General features: G+C 52.9%; 1 protein-coding gene across 1 annotated transcript; it reads right to left on the reverse strand.

Moving 5' to 3' along the window:
* Positions 1 to 8,179: 8,179 nt before the first annotated feature.
* On the reverse strand, positions 8,180 to 8,716 carry TMEM275 (transmembrane protein 275). Its single transcript, XM_075539717.1, has one exon. It carries the CDS (start codon positions 8,714 to 8,716, stop codon positions 8,180 to 8,182), a length of 537 nt encoding a protein of 178 aa, XP_075395832.1.
* Positions 8,717 to 16,193: the final 7,477 nt, after the last annotated feature.

The raw sequence follows: 16,193 nt of genomic DNA on the forward strand, positions 1-16,193 counted from the left end.
GTGGGGGGACAGATGATGAGGCAAGAGCTGGCCCAGGCCTGGAGGCAGGGCTGCAGACACCTCAGGGAGAGGGGAAGGGAGGGGAGGTGGGCTCTATTAAGCTGATGACTCCAGGGACCTAATCCCGTGCCAGGCCCTGGCGGCAGGGCGGGTTGTGTATGTGTGTTGGGGGGAGGGGAGCACTCCCGCTGGGGTGTAATTTCACGCTGAAGGGCCTGATGGGGCATCCTGGGGACTGATCCTTTCTGGATCAGAAAACCCACTTCCCTTTGTCGAATGCAGGGCGATTAGTGCCTTAACCCTTTGTGGGCTGGCCCTGGGCCAAACCCGCCCCATTCCACCTCCTGCTCCTGGGGACCAAGTCCGGAGCCTTCTCCCTACAGCTCAGCCAAGGCCAGGTCCTGATCCAGTCCACACAGAGGGAGAAGGGAGCTGGCACGGAGGGGAGAGGGACGAGGAGTCCCAGACGAGTGCACGCAGCTCTCTTCTCCTTCCCTCAGCTCCCTAGACCCTAGTGAAGGGGCTCCCAACCCTTCCTGCCGGCTCTTCTCAGCTTTGCTCCAAGCCAGCCTCCTTCAAGAACCCTGCGCTCCAGGGGACACCCCGCTGGGAGAAGGCTGCAAGTTCCCATTCCCTGACTTCTCACAGATTCTGGGATGAAGGGGAGCTCACTACCCACTCACTGCGACCCGGCACTGAAATCTGAAACACAGAGGCCTCACCTTCTCCTCCTGCTGACCTGTCAATGGCGAATGATGGGTAGTGGCCAGCCCAGGAGGCTCAGGTCTCTGAAATCCCCAGGCGAGCCCCAGGATCGTCCCTGGCCATTTTGCCCCATGGGGACATTGTAGAAGTGGAAGGCCATTGCAGGCAACCCCCACCTCAGCGCTCTCTCCTTTGGCTTCAAGGTGTCAGTCCTGTCCTCTCCCCTTAGGGAAGACTCTCAATCCCACCCCCACCTCCTCCTCCTAACTTCCTCTATCCCTAGAAGCTCCACAGGCTCTGTCTCCACCCCTCCACTGCCCCCAAAGTTCCCCTGGGGTCTGGGAGAAGGGCCATACTGAGCTGGGCCGCCTCCTAGCTCCCTGGGTCTCTAAAACCCCAGCCCCATGAAAAGAAAGCCCCTAAATGTTATTTACACTTCGGAGTCTTAAAAACCATTAACAAAAGCCACTTAATTCAATTATCTTCCCGGCTGGGCTGGCTCCGGGTTCTCGGAGCTGAGCAGGGGCCTCTCCTTGCCACCCCCTCATGCAACACCCCCCCACCACTGTCATTGTGTCGGGCTAATGAGGTAAACTGAAGCGAGCCCTGTCCCCCCTGACAGGTTTATGAGAATTTAATAAAGCGTGGCCGCGACCAAATGAGTTGCCTCAGTCGCGGAGAGCTCATTGTCTTCGGCGTCAGCATTTTTTGACTCAAGCTGCCCCCTCCCCCGCCCCAGCTCCTGCCTGGCTCAGCCTCCCCCCACCCCTGAACCTCCACCCTCAGTGCCTCCCAAGGTGAGCTGGAGGCCCATGTGTGCTGGAACCCCCAGGGGCAAGGTGCCTGGAGTGGAACCCTGGGTGAGGCAGCCGTGGGACTGGTCCTTGTTCCTTGGGAAGGTGCTGTGGGGTCCTTTGGGCTCCTGCCACACTGCTCATGCACCAGACCTCTGAGATCAAGGCTCCCCACTTCCTGAGCGCCACCTCCTCTGTGCTGTTGACCCAGGGCCTGGTTGGTGCTAAGCTTGAGGTCCGTCCACATCTCCTTGCCTGGTTGGAGAGGCCGAAGTTGTGAGCTGCCCGAGCAAGGGCTTTCTCCTCTGCCACCGCACCGGGTGGCCACCTAGGGACTCAGTCACGGCCCGGGTCCACTCTCATCACACAGAACGTTACCCAAGCCTTACTTTCCTTGGAAGGTAAGAAGGAGTGGAGTACATACAGTCTAATGGGCAGAAGGGTCTTATCCAAGGTTCCATGGGAGTCAGAAGGGCAGATGGAAGAAGCTCCCATCCTGAAGGCTTGGCAGCCAGCCAGCAAGCCAGCCAGCCAGGTTCTCCACCTGGAGCATCAGGGGTACCTGGAGAAGCCAGATTCCCTTCCTCCTGAAGTCCTGGACAACCTAGACTTACTCTCTGCCTGGCCTCTCAGAGGTCCGATGACCCAAGTTTCAGGACCACTCCGAGACCTTCTGGGGTTGAACCTTTGTCCGAAGCAGGCGCGTCATGAGGCAGGAAGGTCCTCCTGTCAAAAGAGGTGGTCGAAGAATGAGCCTCAGGGATCAGCCAAGATACAGGCTCAGTCTTTGGCCAGGGTCAGAGTTCAGTTTGGGGCCAGATTCAGGCCTCTGTGTAGGAACAGGGTTGGGCTCAGTCTGTGATGAGCCAAGACCCAATGACAAGGTCAGGTTGTCTGTTCCCAGAGTCAGAACTTAATCTATAATCAGGGTCAGGGTCCCATCTGTGTCCAAACTGGGGTTCAATCTATGATAAAGGTCAAGGGTCTGTCTGTGGACTGGGTCAGGGCTCAGTCTAAGATCAGGATCATGTGTATGTGCATAGAGCAGGATCAGGGTTCAGTCTACGGTAAAAGCCAAGGCTCAGAAGATAAACCAGGCAAGGTCAGGTCTCAGGGGGGTGACCAAGGTCAAGGGCAGTCTGTAATTGAAGTCAGGGTTGAGTGTATGCCTAGACTCGGGATGTACCTTAATAAAGGCTCAGTATAGGTCCACAGTCCGGGATCACTCTGTGATAAGGTCAGTCTCCAGAACTGGAGGCTAGTAAATTATAGTCACTTCACTCTTACCCCCTGGATTCCCAGGAGGCCCGAGACCCTCTGAGAAGAGGCAAAGTTGTGCAAGCTGATTGTGCCTAACTGCGTCTACCCACTATCATGTGCCCAGGCTGCCCTCTGGTGGTACTCCCTAGTAGAGCTCAGTATGTCAACAGCCATCCTGGCTCTGGGAGCCTGGCCCTTGCAGGATCCAGAGCCAAGGATGTCCTCCTCGCCTGCTCTACATTCCAGCCCCTCCCACTCTACTGTGACACCCCCACCCCCCACTTCCAAGAAGCAGAAGCCAAGGAGTTGTCCAGGGCAACTTAATGAAGACATCTTTCCTAGAGAATTCAAAGATAGACTGTTCTTCCACGCACAGAATGAGCTTTTCGGTCTTCTTGTCCAGAATTGGCGTCTGCATACGTCCCTGATGATGTGTAATGGGGAGCTGGAGTTTCATTTGTGTTATGAAATTCATACTTTTCATTCATTCATCAGCTATTTATAAAGTACACACTGCCTTAGGCACTGATTGTAGTAAGACTGATTGTCGCCAGTAAGACGGAAATCCCAACCTCTTAGAGCCCACAGACCACCCATTTCTCTTGAATCTCCAAATCCTACTCCACACCCCTCATCAGAAAGGTCTTGGCATCAGCAGAAGATTGAGTGGCATTCAGAACCCAGCACTTTGGAGTCTGTGCATCTCTCCTCATTTGCTTCGTTTGAGCCCAGGGTTTAAACCTCATCAGCAAGGGCTCGCTGCAAAGCTGTATCCACAGTGCTCTCCTCTCTCCAGAACGTGGGCTGTGCCTTCAGCCCCTGTGGGACAGCTCCATTGGGCTGGCAGACCTTCGACCATGCAAGACCCATACTTTTCCTCTTCACCCGCTTCCTCTAACCATAAACCCAGGTACTCAAAAAACCAACATTCCCTAACTTCCTCCAGGCTTCCTCTCTTTCACTCTCCTGGGATTCTCTCCACAGGGAGGCTTACCCATGCAAACAGGCACTGCCTCTGTTCCACAGCCACCACAGGCTCCCAGACCTGCCATCTCTCACGGCAGTAATCTCCTAACCCACCTTGTTTCCCTCTTGCTCCTTAACAGTCTATTTTCCGCACAGCAGGCAGAGCAATCTCTGCCATCATAAATCAGATCATGTCACTTTCCTGCTTAAGACCCTCCAATGGCTCCCATCTCACTGAGAACAAAATCCCAACTCCTCACCCTGAATCAGCATGATCTGAGCACCTTCTTCCCACCCCGTCTCTACCGTGCTGACTTCTACCCCTCAGACACCAACTGCATCTTCACCTGGCCATTTCTTCCATTGAAAATGTTCTTACCAGAATATTTTCATCAGAGACACTAGAGAAGAATCTTGATCAAATGGAGGAAAACAGAACAGAATTTCAAACTCTTACGGACTCCAGAACCAAGGTGCCACATGAAGCGCTGAAACTGGTACCTTGGGGTAGTCTTTCAAATCCTGAACCAGGATTATCCTCTGACATCTTCTTAAAGCCAAACAACAGTTTAGCTTAACTAGTTTTTAAAAAGGTCTGACATGAGTATTGTGCACTTTTAAAACTCTCTCTATAGGATCCAACTCCCAACAGTACTTCAAAAGATTAGCTCAAGAACTGAGAGGACAGTGGAGTTTATGTTAATGAGGAGAGGGCGATTTGGAAGGGCGAGAACTTGTGCACAACTTGAAGAATGTGACCAAAATCCCTGAATTGTACAGGTAGACACGGTTGCATCGGCGTCTGTGTTGTGGTTGACCTTCTCAACGGAACAACATGGAGTGATCTTGCTCTAGACCTCAGCCCGGCTGACTCTTGTCATTCAGAGCTCAGCTTGTCACTTGCACGAAGACTTCTTTCACCGCTTGCTAAGTCCCTCAATCAGACCTTCCTATGAGGATGTTTCCTAAGAGCAATCTTATGGGGGGGGACTTGTTTGCTTACTTAATTCTTTATTGCCTATCTCCCCCAGGTAGACTTAAAAAGTCCACGAGGCCTTGCTGACCACTCTATTCCCCCTGTGCCTGGCACATAGTAGGGATCAGGAATTATTTGCTGAAACAATTAGCAAAAAATAGTTCTAAGCCACTGCCTCCATTTCGCCTATGGGAAGAGGCGGCGGGGACCTGAACAGCGTCCCCTCGAGGGCAGGTTGGCTGTGCCTGTGTGGAAGGCCCCTCTTGGCAAAGGCGACAGGATGGATGATGGCCTTCAACTGGCATGGTTACTGGAGGTACACCATGGAGTCAGTATCACACACACACACACACACACACACACACACACACACACACACACACACACACACCCTCTTCTACACATGCATGCCCTCACTCTGAGGCCATTGCCTTCTGCCCTTACGACCTCCTACTCTTTTAAAAGTCATTTTATTGCGGGCTCATACAGCTCTTATCACAATCCGTACATACATCCACTGTGTCAAGCACATTTGTACATTTGTTGCCATCATCCTTTCCAAAACATTTTCTTTCTATTTGAGTCCTTGGTATCAGCTCATTTCCTCCCCCTCTCCCCTTCCTCCCTCCCTCATGAACCCTTGATAATTTATAAACTATTATTTTTTCTATGTCTTACACTAGGTTCCCCTTTTCTCCCCCCAACTTTCCCCTAACCTCCTGGTATCACTACTCTCATTATTGGTCCTGAGGTGTTGACCTGTCCTGGATTCCCTGTGTTGTGAGCTCTTACCTGTATCAGTGTACATGCTCTGGTCTAGCTGGATTTGTCAGGTATAATTGGGGTCATGATAGTGGGGGAGGGGGTAAGCATTAAAGAATTAGAGGAAAGTTGTATCTTTTATCAGTGCTACACTGTACCCTGACTGGCCTGTTTCCTCCGCCACCCTTTGGTAAGGGGATGTCCAATTGTCTGCAGATGGGCTTTGGGTCTCCACTTCACGCTCCCCCAAATTCACATTGATAAGACTTTTTTTGTTCTGGGTCTTTGATGCCTGATACCTGATCCCATCAACACATCATAATCATAAAGGCTGGTGTGCTTCTTCCAGGTGGGCTTTGTTGTTTTACAGCTAAATGGCTGCTTGTTTATCTTCAAAGCCTTTAAGACCCCAGACACTATATCTTTTGATAGCCGGACACCATCAGCTTCCTTCACATTTGCTTATATACCCGTTTTTGTCTTCAGTGATTGTGTCGGGAAGGTGAGCATCACAAAATGCCCAGTTAATAGAACAAAGTGTCCTTGCATTAAGGGAATATTTGAGTGGAGGCTCAGTGTCTGTCTGCTGCCTTAATAAATAAATATATGTACATAGATCTATTTCTCTACTGTTATATTTACATATGTACATGCCTACATTTAGACCTCTATTAATGCCCTTTGCCTCCTAGTTCTTTCCTCTATTTCCTTTTACTTTCATGTCCCACTGTCCTGTTCAGCCTTCATTCGGGTTTCAGTAATTCAACTACATTCCACTCAATCAAGCCCCACCAGGCCTCCTATGCTCTCCTAACCATCGAGTTTAGATCACCTGTTGTTCCTCTGTCCCTGGATTGGATGACACTCCTCTTCCTTTCCCTGCTTACTCTATTGCCAACAGCCAGGATCTGGAAATCTGCATTGTGTCAAGGGCTAGAGAGAGGAGTCATTGATAGCGTCATTTCAGGCATCTGCCAGCAGGCGGAATAGGGATTTGGACTGGGCCTAGCACTCCAGCAATCTAATCTGGGTGTCTCTTTCAAGGAGGTGGTGAGAGGAGGGTGGTACAAACCACAACCTTAGACAACTTGGGCTGTGGCCCCTCTCATCTCCTACTCCACCAGGGCAGCAGGTGGCGTCTGAGGCTGTAGACCAATGAGCCAGGAAAGATGAGATGGGACCAGAGTCTGTCTGCATGCACACACACACATACACACAGAGACAGTGGGAGGTGCTCAGAGGGCCATTGGCTCCGGGGTAGGATGCTTCAAAGGTTAGTCTCCATTGACCCACAGGAATTAATAGAGGTGACTGGCACAGCACCTTCTGAGAAGGCATTAGGAGAGGCAGGCTGGGGACAGAGGAGGGAGACAGAGGCTCAAGGCTGGCAGGAAGCACTCAGACTGTGGTGCAAGTGCAGCAGAGCTCCCCCAGGCAGGTGGGCGGTGGGGAGCAGGGTATGCCACCTTCTCTGGGTACTGCTTGCCTCTGCGGGGGAGAGGGACTGGGTTTCCTCCTTCGTACATTGGTTTCTTTGTGATGCCCACTCATGGGGACAGACTACTGGACCTGTACTTTGCCAAGTCCAGCTAGACTAGGGAAGAAATCCGGACTCTACACAGCCCAGGGAGCCCCTTTTTTCCTCACCCCACCCCCATGGGAGACCCTGTCCGCAACCACTGTAACTTCTTCCCTGCCCCCTCCCACATGCACACAGGAGCCTCGCCTAAAAACTCCCCGTCAGGCCAGCACCCATAGCTACAGTCATATGTGAGGGAGCTTCAAAAGGTCATGGCAAAGAGAATTCAGAGGTTATAGAGTTTTTACACGATCTTCTTGAAGCCCCTGCACAGATTCCCCTGAGTCCCCTGTTCCCACAGGTATCAGAGGCGTTCAGTCTCGGACACACAGTCTTGTGCTCAGTCGCACACTCCTCTCCCCTAGGGGCCCTTCTCGGATTCCAGAAGGGCTGGTCCCACTGGGCCACTGCCTCGGAGGACCCCAGACTCCAGGAGGCTCAGCCGGGGACCCATTCTCCCATCCTGTAGCACCGCGGGGGCCAGACTCCCAAGGGACTTTTACTGAGGGTCCAGGCACTGCAAGAACAAGAACGCACAGGGCAGCACAGGCACAGGCTGCTGGCAGGACGATCACACCGAGATGGTCAGGATCTGAGTCCGGCAGTCAGCCCTGGGCCCAGCCTCGGCCCCCATTATGCACAACCGCGCAGAAAAGGGGAGAAGTGCTCCATCCAGCTCGACCCTCGGGGCTACCCTGGCTCTCCCCCAAATGAATCTCCAAAGGCCACGGAGTGGAGAAGGGCAGCGGCGGGAGCCGAGGGCCTGTCACTGAGTGCCAAGAGGGGAAGGAGCCCAGGCCTTCATTTGGGCGTCCTTCTCCCTCCTTCCTCTTCTCCACGCGGGCCCAGGCTTTGTCCATAGTTTGCATCTCCAAGTGGCTGCTGCCGGCTCAGGGTATCCAAACGCCGCTGGAGTGAGGGGCTCTCAGGTCCAGGGGCCCAGCTTCTAGAAGTCTGAAAGTGGCCGTGAAGGTGAGCGCTCGCACATCCCAGCTGAAGGGTGGGCCAAGTTCTGCGCCCTCCTCTGGGGCGTGTCCGAAGTGCCCGGCACAGGGTCTGAGTGGCGCGGAATGGAGGGAAGGCACCGCCCCCCACCCCCGAAAGGACCGCCCCGGGGTGTGGTGGGTTTGAGGTTCGCTAGGGGGCGGGCCGCTCCCTGGGCAAGTTGAGCTGGACCCCTTCGGAGCTTGGTGCGTAGAGCGCGGCTGGGCCCGGGGCGTCCACGGCGAAGGGGCCGGGGCTGGAGCGGCCCGAGGACGCGGCCGAGGCGGCGGGGCTCAGCTGCACGGCCGTGGTGTCCTGCGCCGTGCGCTCGCTACTCTCCATCTCCAGCGCCACCGGCCCCGCGCGCCTGCCGCCCGCCGCCCGGCCCGCCGCCGCCGCCGCCGAGCGCGCACCGCGCGCCGGGCCCCGGCGGCCACACGCGCAGCAGGCCGCGAAGCAGCCGAGCGCCAGCGCCAGCAGCGCCGGCCCCACCACGAGGGGCACGTTGTGGCCGGGCAGGGCGGAGGCGAAGGCGCCCACCAGCGTCACGTTCATGCCCGCCAGCAGCAAGCAGAGCCCGCACGCACAGCACAGCGCCGGCGCCGGCAGTCCGGGCGGCCGGCCCAGAGCGCGAGCCGCGGGTGCGGGCGCGGGCGCGGGGTGCCCCGCGTTCTTCTCGGGCGGCGGCATCAGCCCGGGGTCGCCGGGCGCGCATCAAGCTCCCGCCTGCTACGGGCCGAGCAGCCCACGTGCCGGGGCCCCGGCTCAAGGTAGTCCTGCGGGCACAGAGCGAGAGGGGAGGGGTCAGCAGGGCCCGAGCGAACGTGTTACCTAGGTCTGCCCCTGGCCTCTGAGAAGTAACCACCCACCCCAACAAGGGGTTTGCCCACTGTGTCCCGACCCAGTCCCTGAAATCCCTCCTGGAGAATCGTGCCATCCTCCGTCCCTCGTCACGCCCTCTGGTCCTCTGGAGGCAGCCCCTCGACCACCTCTCCTCCCCGAAGCCTTCCGGGGCGAATTACATTCTAGGTGCTCAATAAAACATCACCATCTGCAGCAGTCGTCTTCATCAGTTTGGGATTTAGGCAACCCTGTCCCCCAAATTACGGAGCCCTTGTGGCGCTGTAGGTTAGGCCTGGGCTGCTAATTGTAAGGTGGACTGTCCAAATGCACCAGCTGCTTGGTGGGAGGCTAAGGCTGCCTGCTCCTATAGAAACTTAGTCTTGGAAACCGTATATAGCAGTGGTTCTCAACCTGTGGGTCGCGACCCCCTTGGGAGGTTGAGCGACCTTTTCACAGGGGTCGCCCAATTCATAACAGTATCAAAATTACAGTGATGAAGTAGCCACGAAAATAATTTTATGGTTGGGGGTCCCCACAATATTAACTGTATTATAGAGTCTCAGTATTAGGAAGATTGAGGACCACTGTTATACAGGGATTCTACTGGACGCAGTGGGGTAAGCTCCCCCAAGAGGAAGAGGCCCTGCCATCTCCTAGTCTAGTACCCGCCCTGGTTCAGACGCAGAAACAAGCTATTTGCCCAGTGTCAGAACCAGGACCTAAGTAATCTGCGGCTGCCTGGCCTGGACATCCTCCCCAGGCCCTGCCAGGCATAGCCCTGACATTCACTTTCCTGAACTTCCAAGAGGGAGTGGTCACGTTGGGGGAGGGAAGAGCTGTGCTATAGGTAATCAGGGGGATGGGCAGCCCTCATACGACTGGGTGGGGCTGGAACAGACCCAACCCTCCACCCCCTTTCTATCTTGGGCATTTGTACTATTTTAGATCCAAATCCAACCCCAACCTCCAGGAGTCTACTGTTGAACTCAAAGGGTGCTAGAATTCCTTTCTAGGATTCTATATTGTGTCTGGTATCACTGGATTCTAGAATTCTGGGAATGCACGCAGAAGGAAAGGTAATGTCCTCAGAGCGTAGGGTTTTATGATTCTGTTCTATAATGTATCAGGATCTGGAGCTTGGTGTTCTGACCCCAAAGCCAGCATTCTTACCCTACCAGCCTGGCACAGATCCTGAATACGTGTTGGCCGAATGGTTCAACCACAGGGCTCCCGCAGGGAGGTGTGCTCCTGTGGTTAGCCTCCACACTGTTCAAATGTAAACAGCACAGCAGGGCAGAGAGTGTTTTCACTGTGTGTCTAAGAAGGTAAACTCACCTTCCTCCGCATTTGGCTCAGCACACTAAAGGAAATCCCTGCCCCGGGGCTGAGCTCAAGTGCTAATTGCCAAGGAATGATTCCTATCTGTTTCTGGGAGCCAGAGGCGAATCTGTAAGAAATACAACTCCCAGCAGAGAAAGGGCTGAATTTGAAGTCAGGCTCATTCTTGAAGCTGCCCCCACCTTGGTTAGTTGGGATTTGGGGAGGGCAGGAGTGAGGGGTTGAGGTGGTCCAGCTGTTGCAACTTAACTTGTACCACCATTTCCAGCTGCGGGACTGTGACCCTCTGTTTACACCTGTTGGTTGGTCCTATTGTGTTCTGGCTAGCTCTGTTGTGGGCTGTCCTTAGTGCTATTCACTACAGCAGCAGAACCAACAGCCAGAGCACAAGACACAGGGTGGGCTTCTCGGTTGAGTACCTTGGGGCAGGAGGCTTGCAGAGTGGGGAGCTAGGTTTGCTGATCCATGAAACTGGAGCCAAGTGCCTTCAGGCTGAGGCTGATGGCAGACGGGCATGCCCTTTGGGCATTGTTGGCAGCACTAAAAGAGCTCTGTAACATTAATCAACCAGGGCAGAAGCCAAGGGGCGTTGTGGCTGAGAAACTAAGGACTAGAGAAAGGATTTGCCTGCAGACATGACTGTGAAGAGACTGTCCTGACCAAATAACTGTGGTCTAAGTATTTCTGATCCTGAATTGTAACTTGATAACTTCCCTAATAAAACCCATAATGATGAATGTGATCTCTGGGGTCTGCGTGACTACTGCAATGCATTTTTTTAAACAAAGAAGTAGAACGTTGTTGGAAGGACACTAGAGTCAGGAAGGTTGGAGGCTGAAGACCTGTCTGACCTCAGCTTCCTTAGGAATCGGCCTTGGGCTGATGTGGACTTTGCGTTTTCTTCCCCTTATGAAGTCAGAGAAGGGCCGACATTGCCTCTCTCCCCTGCTGCGCCATGTATGTTTTCACAGTTCTCCCCTCTTCGGGGCACATGTCCACTTTCTGGACACTTTGTGATTGGGTGGAACCACATGATTAGTTCTGGTCTGATTGGTGATGTGTGGAAAGTGTAACAGCTGCAGTAGGATCCTCCGCATTGAGCAACAGCTATTCCAAGTCCTCCAGACCTTTCTCACTTCATGAAAGCCCACCCTTGATCGCACTGCCTGAGCAGAAAGGAAGCCATGGCTGCGGATCTTGAGTTCTTAGACCTGGATAGACCTGGGCTGTAAGCTGCTGAGCTAGTCAAGGTCATCTTAGACAGTCCTTCCATCTCTAGGTGGAGGAAGTGAATGCTACAGGTGGGGGCAACTGAGGCTTGGAGTGGGGAAGGTCATAGAGGGAGTCTGTGGCTGACTCAGACCAGATTCAGGCCTTCTCTCATCCATCCATGACCCTGACCCACTGCCATTCTGCCGCTGATGTTCCCGACCCACGCTTGGCCTCACTGCATGGTTATAGTCAGGACAGGTGATTGTCAGCGTTTTGTATTCTCTCACCATACTTAATCAATCTGTATGCCGAGCAAATTATCAGAGACCTGAACTGTAGGAAGAAAAATCTATCAGGATTCAGGGAGGCTTATTAATAACCTGCGACATGCAGATGACACAACCTCGCTTACTGAAAGTGAGGAGGACTTGGTGCACATGTTGATGAAGATCAAGGATTGCAGCCTTCTGTAGGGATACCACTCAATGTAACCCAAACCAAAACATCTTCACAATTGGACCAATCAGTAACATAATACATGGAGAAAAGATCGAATTTGTCAAGGATTTCATCTTGCTTGGATCCACAGTCAACGTTCACAGACGCAGTAGTCAAGAAATCAAACTACATGTTGCATTGAGTAAATCTGCTGCACAAGACTTCTTCAGTATGTTGAAAAGCAGGGGTGTTCCTGTGAGGACTAAGGCGCTCCTGCCCCAGCCATGGCATTTTCCTTCACCTCATATGCATGTGAAAGTTGGGCAATGAATAAGGAAGATGTGCTTGCATTGTGGACTGCCAAAGGACAAACAAGTCTTTTCTTAGAAGAAGTATGGCCTCAGAAGCAACAAAGTCCACACGGAAGAACACACCAGCCTGTGTGATCATGTGGTTCCGAAGGGATCAGTTATAAGGCATCAAAGAACAAAAAATCATATCATTGGGTGCACACCTCCATGATAGGATCGCTGAGGACAAATGGGTACATAAGCAAATGTGACGAAGAAAGCTGATGGTGCCCGGCTATCAAAAGAGATAGTGTCTGGGGTCTTAAAGGCTTGAAGGTAAACAAGCGCCCATCTAGCTCAGAAGCAACAAAGCCCACATGGAAGAAGCACACCAGCCTGTGTGATCATGAGGTATCGAAGGGATCAGGTATAAGGCATCATCAGAACCAAAAAATCTTTCCATAGTGAATGAAGGGGGAGGTGCAGAGTCCAGACCCAAAGTCCATTTGTCGACCAGACCACTGGAGATCCCCTTGCAGAGGAGTCTAGGGGAGGAGATGAGTCAGCCAGGGTGCGATGTAGCACCGATGAAGAATACAGCTTTCCTCTAGTTCCTAAATGCTTCCTCTCCCCTCCTCCCCCACTATCATGATCCGAATTCTATCTTGCAATTCTGGATAGAACAGAGGATGTGCACTGGTGCAGATAGGAGCTGGAGGCACAGGGAATCCAGGGCAGATGATACCTTCAGGACCAGGAGTATGAGTAGAGATACTGGGAGGGTAGAGGGAGAGTGGGTTGGAAAGAGGGAACCGATTACAAGGATCTACATGTGACCTCCTCCCTAGGGGACAGACAACAGAAAAGGGGGTGAAGGGAGACGTCGGACAGGGCAAGATATGACAAATAATAATTTAAAAATTATCAAGGGCTCATGAGGGAGGGGGAGCAGGAGGGAGGGGAAAAAAAGAGGGCTTGATGCAAAGAGCTTAAGTGGAGAGCAAATGCTTTGAAACTGATGAGGGCAGTGAATGTGCAGATGTGCTTTACACAATTGATGTATGTATGAATTTGTGACAAGAGTTGTATGAGCCCCTAATCAAATGTAAAAAAAAAAAAAAAGAAGTACGGCCAGAGTGCTCCTTGGATGGCAAGACTTCGTCTTACATATTCTAGACATGTCGTCAGGAGAGACAAGTCTCTGGAGAGGGACAGCATGCTTGATAAAGCAGAGGGGCAGTGAAACGGAGGAAGGTCCTCGAGGAGCTGCAGCCTGCAGTGGCTGCAACAATGGACTCAAGCATAGGAACATTGTGAGGCTGCAGCAGGACAGGGCACCTTCTGCGTGCACAGGGTCGCTATGGGTCAGAGCCAACTCGATGGGACCTAACAGCAACAACAACAGAGAAGCTGGATCCTATGAAGAAGAATGTGGCATCAAGATTGGAGGAAGGCTTAGTAACAACTTAGGAAAAGTGGATGACACAACTTTGCTTACTGAAAGTGAGGAGGACTTGAAGCACTTGCTGATGAAGATCAAGGATTGTAGCCTTCACTATAGGTTACAACTCAATGTAAGGAAGACCAAAATCCTTACAACGGTACTAACAGGTAACAGCATGATAAGTGGAGAAAATATTGACTGTGTCAAGGGTTTCCTCTTGTTTGGACCCAAAATCAATGCTTATGGAAACAGCAGTCAAAAAAATCAAACTACATGTTGCATTGGATAAATCTGCAGCACAAGACCCTTTTGCAGGTGAAAAGCAGGCAGGTTACTTTGAAGGCTAAAGTGCATCTGACCCAAACCATGGTCTTTCCTTTGCCTCAGATGCATGTGAAATTTGGACACTGTCTACGGAAGACCATAGAAGAATTGATGTGTTTGAATTGTGGTGCTGGAGAAGCATATTGAAAGGAGAAGGTTCCTTAGAGGCAAGGATGGCAAGACTTCATGTGACACCCTTTGGACATGCTGTCAGGAGAGAGCAGTCCCTGGTAAAGTGGAGGGGCAGCGGCAAAGAGGACGGCCCTCAAGGAGATGGATGGGCACAGCGGCTGCAACAATGGGCCTGGGCATAAGAACACTTGTGGGGATGGCACAGGACCAGAGAAGGTTTCATTCGGTTGTGTGTAAGGTCACTATGGGCTGGAGGTGACGCCATGGCACCTAACAAGAACAATAACAACCACCGCATGGGTGCCGGCCAGTCTTCTCACAGTGGCCGGCAAAGAAATGGAGGCTCTGAGAGATGAAGGGACTTGCCCCGGCTTACTCAGCGGTAGCAGGGAAAACAGGAATTAGACCCCAGTTCTGTCAGATCGAAAAGCCCGTGCCAGTTCTTTTACACCGGAAGTTCTGCTTACTGGATGGCATATGCACCCATTCAAAGCCACTGCCACGGAGTCGGTTCTGAGACTGCAAATGACTGTAAATCTTTGTGGGAACAGACAGCCTTGTCTTTCTCCCAAGGAGCAGCTGGTGAGTTGGAATTGCCAATGTTTGGGTTGGCAGTCTAACGCTTACCGTAGTGACACCAGGATAGTGCCACCAGGGCTCCTTGCCAGGCATATAGAGAGAGGTTTGATTATTTAAAACATTCTAACCATTGATTTTTATCATCCAGCTACTTATTGGCAAGCATGGTCCTTAGTAGTGGAGGCAGGAGCTCCTCAGGGAGGGAGGGAGGGTCTTCATCTAAAACTCCTCCAGGTTAGCCCAGCCCACCCAGTCCAGGGATCTTGGGTATTTATGTTGCTTGATGGGGGCTGCAGACAGTCGGGTCTCCCTTGGCCAAGAGCCTCTGGGATAAGGGAATGCACCTGCTAGCCCAGACCACACTCACTGCTCCCAGGCCCCTGTCAGTCATTTGCTCAATTCACCCCTCACTGTGAACCTCTCTGCTTCCCAGGCCCCCCACCAGCCTGGAGCTCTCTCTGTCCCCAACAGGGCACTTCTCCATTAGCATCCCATCCCCAGGGCACCTCCCATATCTCCATTACTCACTGCCTGCTGGGCTTATTCACCACCCTCAGTGTCTGCCAACTGATTCTGCCTCCCTGAGCTCAAAGAGCGGCCAGTCCTCCACCCCAGCTAAACCACAGCTGTCCTCACCCCGGGTATGAGGCAGGGCCATATCACATACATGCACCTACACCCACCCTCCAAGCTAGAAACAAGGCTTGAGTATGCTCCTGCAGGGTGTGGCTTCCCAGCTCCTGTCTCACTCCTGGGGCCCATCCTCCTTGTTCTTGTGTAGGTGTGTGTGTGTACACGGATACACACATACCTATTAGACATACCCAAAAATATACAAATGCAGACACATTACATGGTGAGTGTTGCTGACACAGGTTCCCACACAGACAGTCATATACAGAGACACTGAGATGCCTGCCAGAGGTAAGCTGCTGCTCAGCCAAGGTGGGGGGTGGGTCTCATTGCCTGGGAGCTAGGAGGGGCTGGAGGGGATGGGCCCTGGTGGTGAGAAGAGCGGAGACCTGGGAGAGGGGAGTAGGAGTTCCTCCCTCCTGCCTCCCTGCCTGACACTTGGATGGTGCCCTTCCCTGTAACAGCAGGCACCTAGAGTTCTCCTCACTATGCCCCCCTCCAGGTCCTATAAACTAGGAGAGGCGGGGGCGGGGAAGAGACACAGAGCTTTGCTGAAATCCCTAAAGAGATCACCCCTGTTCATTAGACCACCGGCTGCATCCCTCCTGCAAAGATGCTCCCTGGCTCTCTCAGATCTGCCTCCCAGCCTCATCCAGCTACAAGTTCAGCAGGGCTCATAACTGCGGCCAGACCAGGGTTGCCAGCCTCAGCCTGGGCCTTTGTCTCCATGGAATTCAGCAGACTGGAGCCAGCAGGAGTAGCGGAGGAAGTTCCCCTTTTTCTTGTCCCTCCTTTGCAAGGCTTTGATGAGCTCTGCTTTCCCCTCCAGCTTAAGTCCTACTTCTTTCTCCCAAGGGTCTTCAGCATCTCATGTACAACCACTTAATCCTCTCTGTCCTCTTAGATCTTTGACTCCCCACCCCTGATTCCTCCA

This window comes from Tenrec ecaudatus, chromosome 1 (assembly GCF_050624435.1).
Source record: "Tenrec ecaudatus isolate mTenEca1 chromosome 1, mTenEca1.hap1, whole genome shotgun sequence".
Classification (NCBI taxonomy): domain Eukaryota; kingdom Metazoa; phylum Chordata; class Mammalia; order Afrosoricida; family Tenrecidae; genus Tenrec; species Tenrec ecaudatus.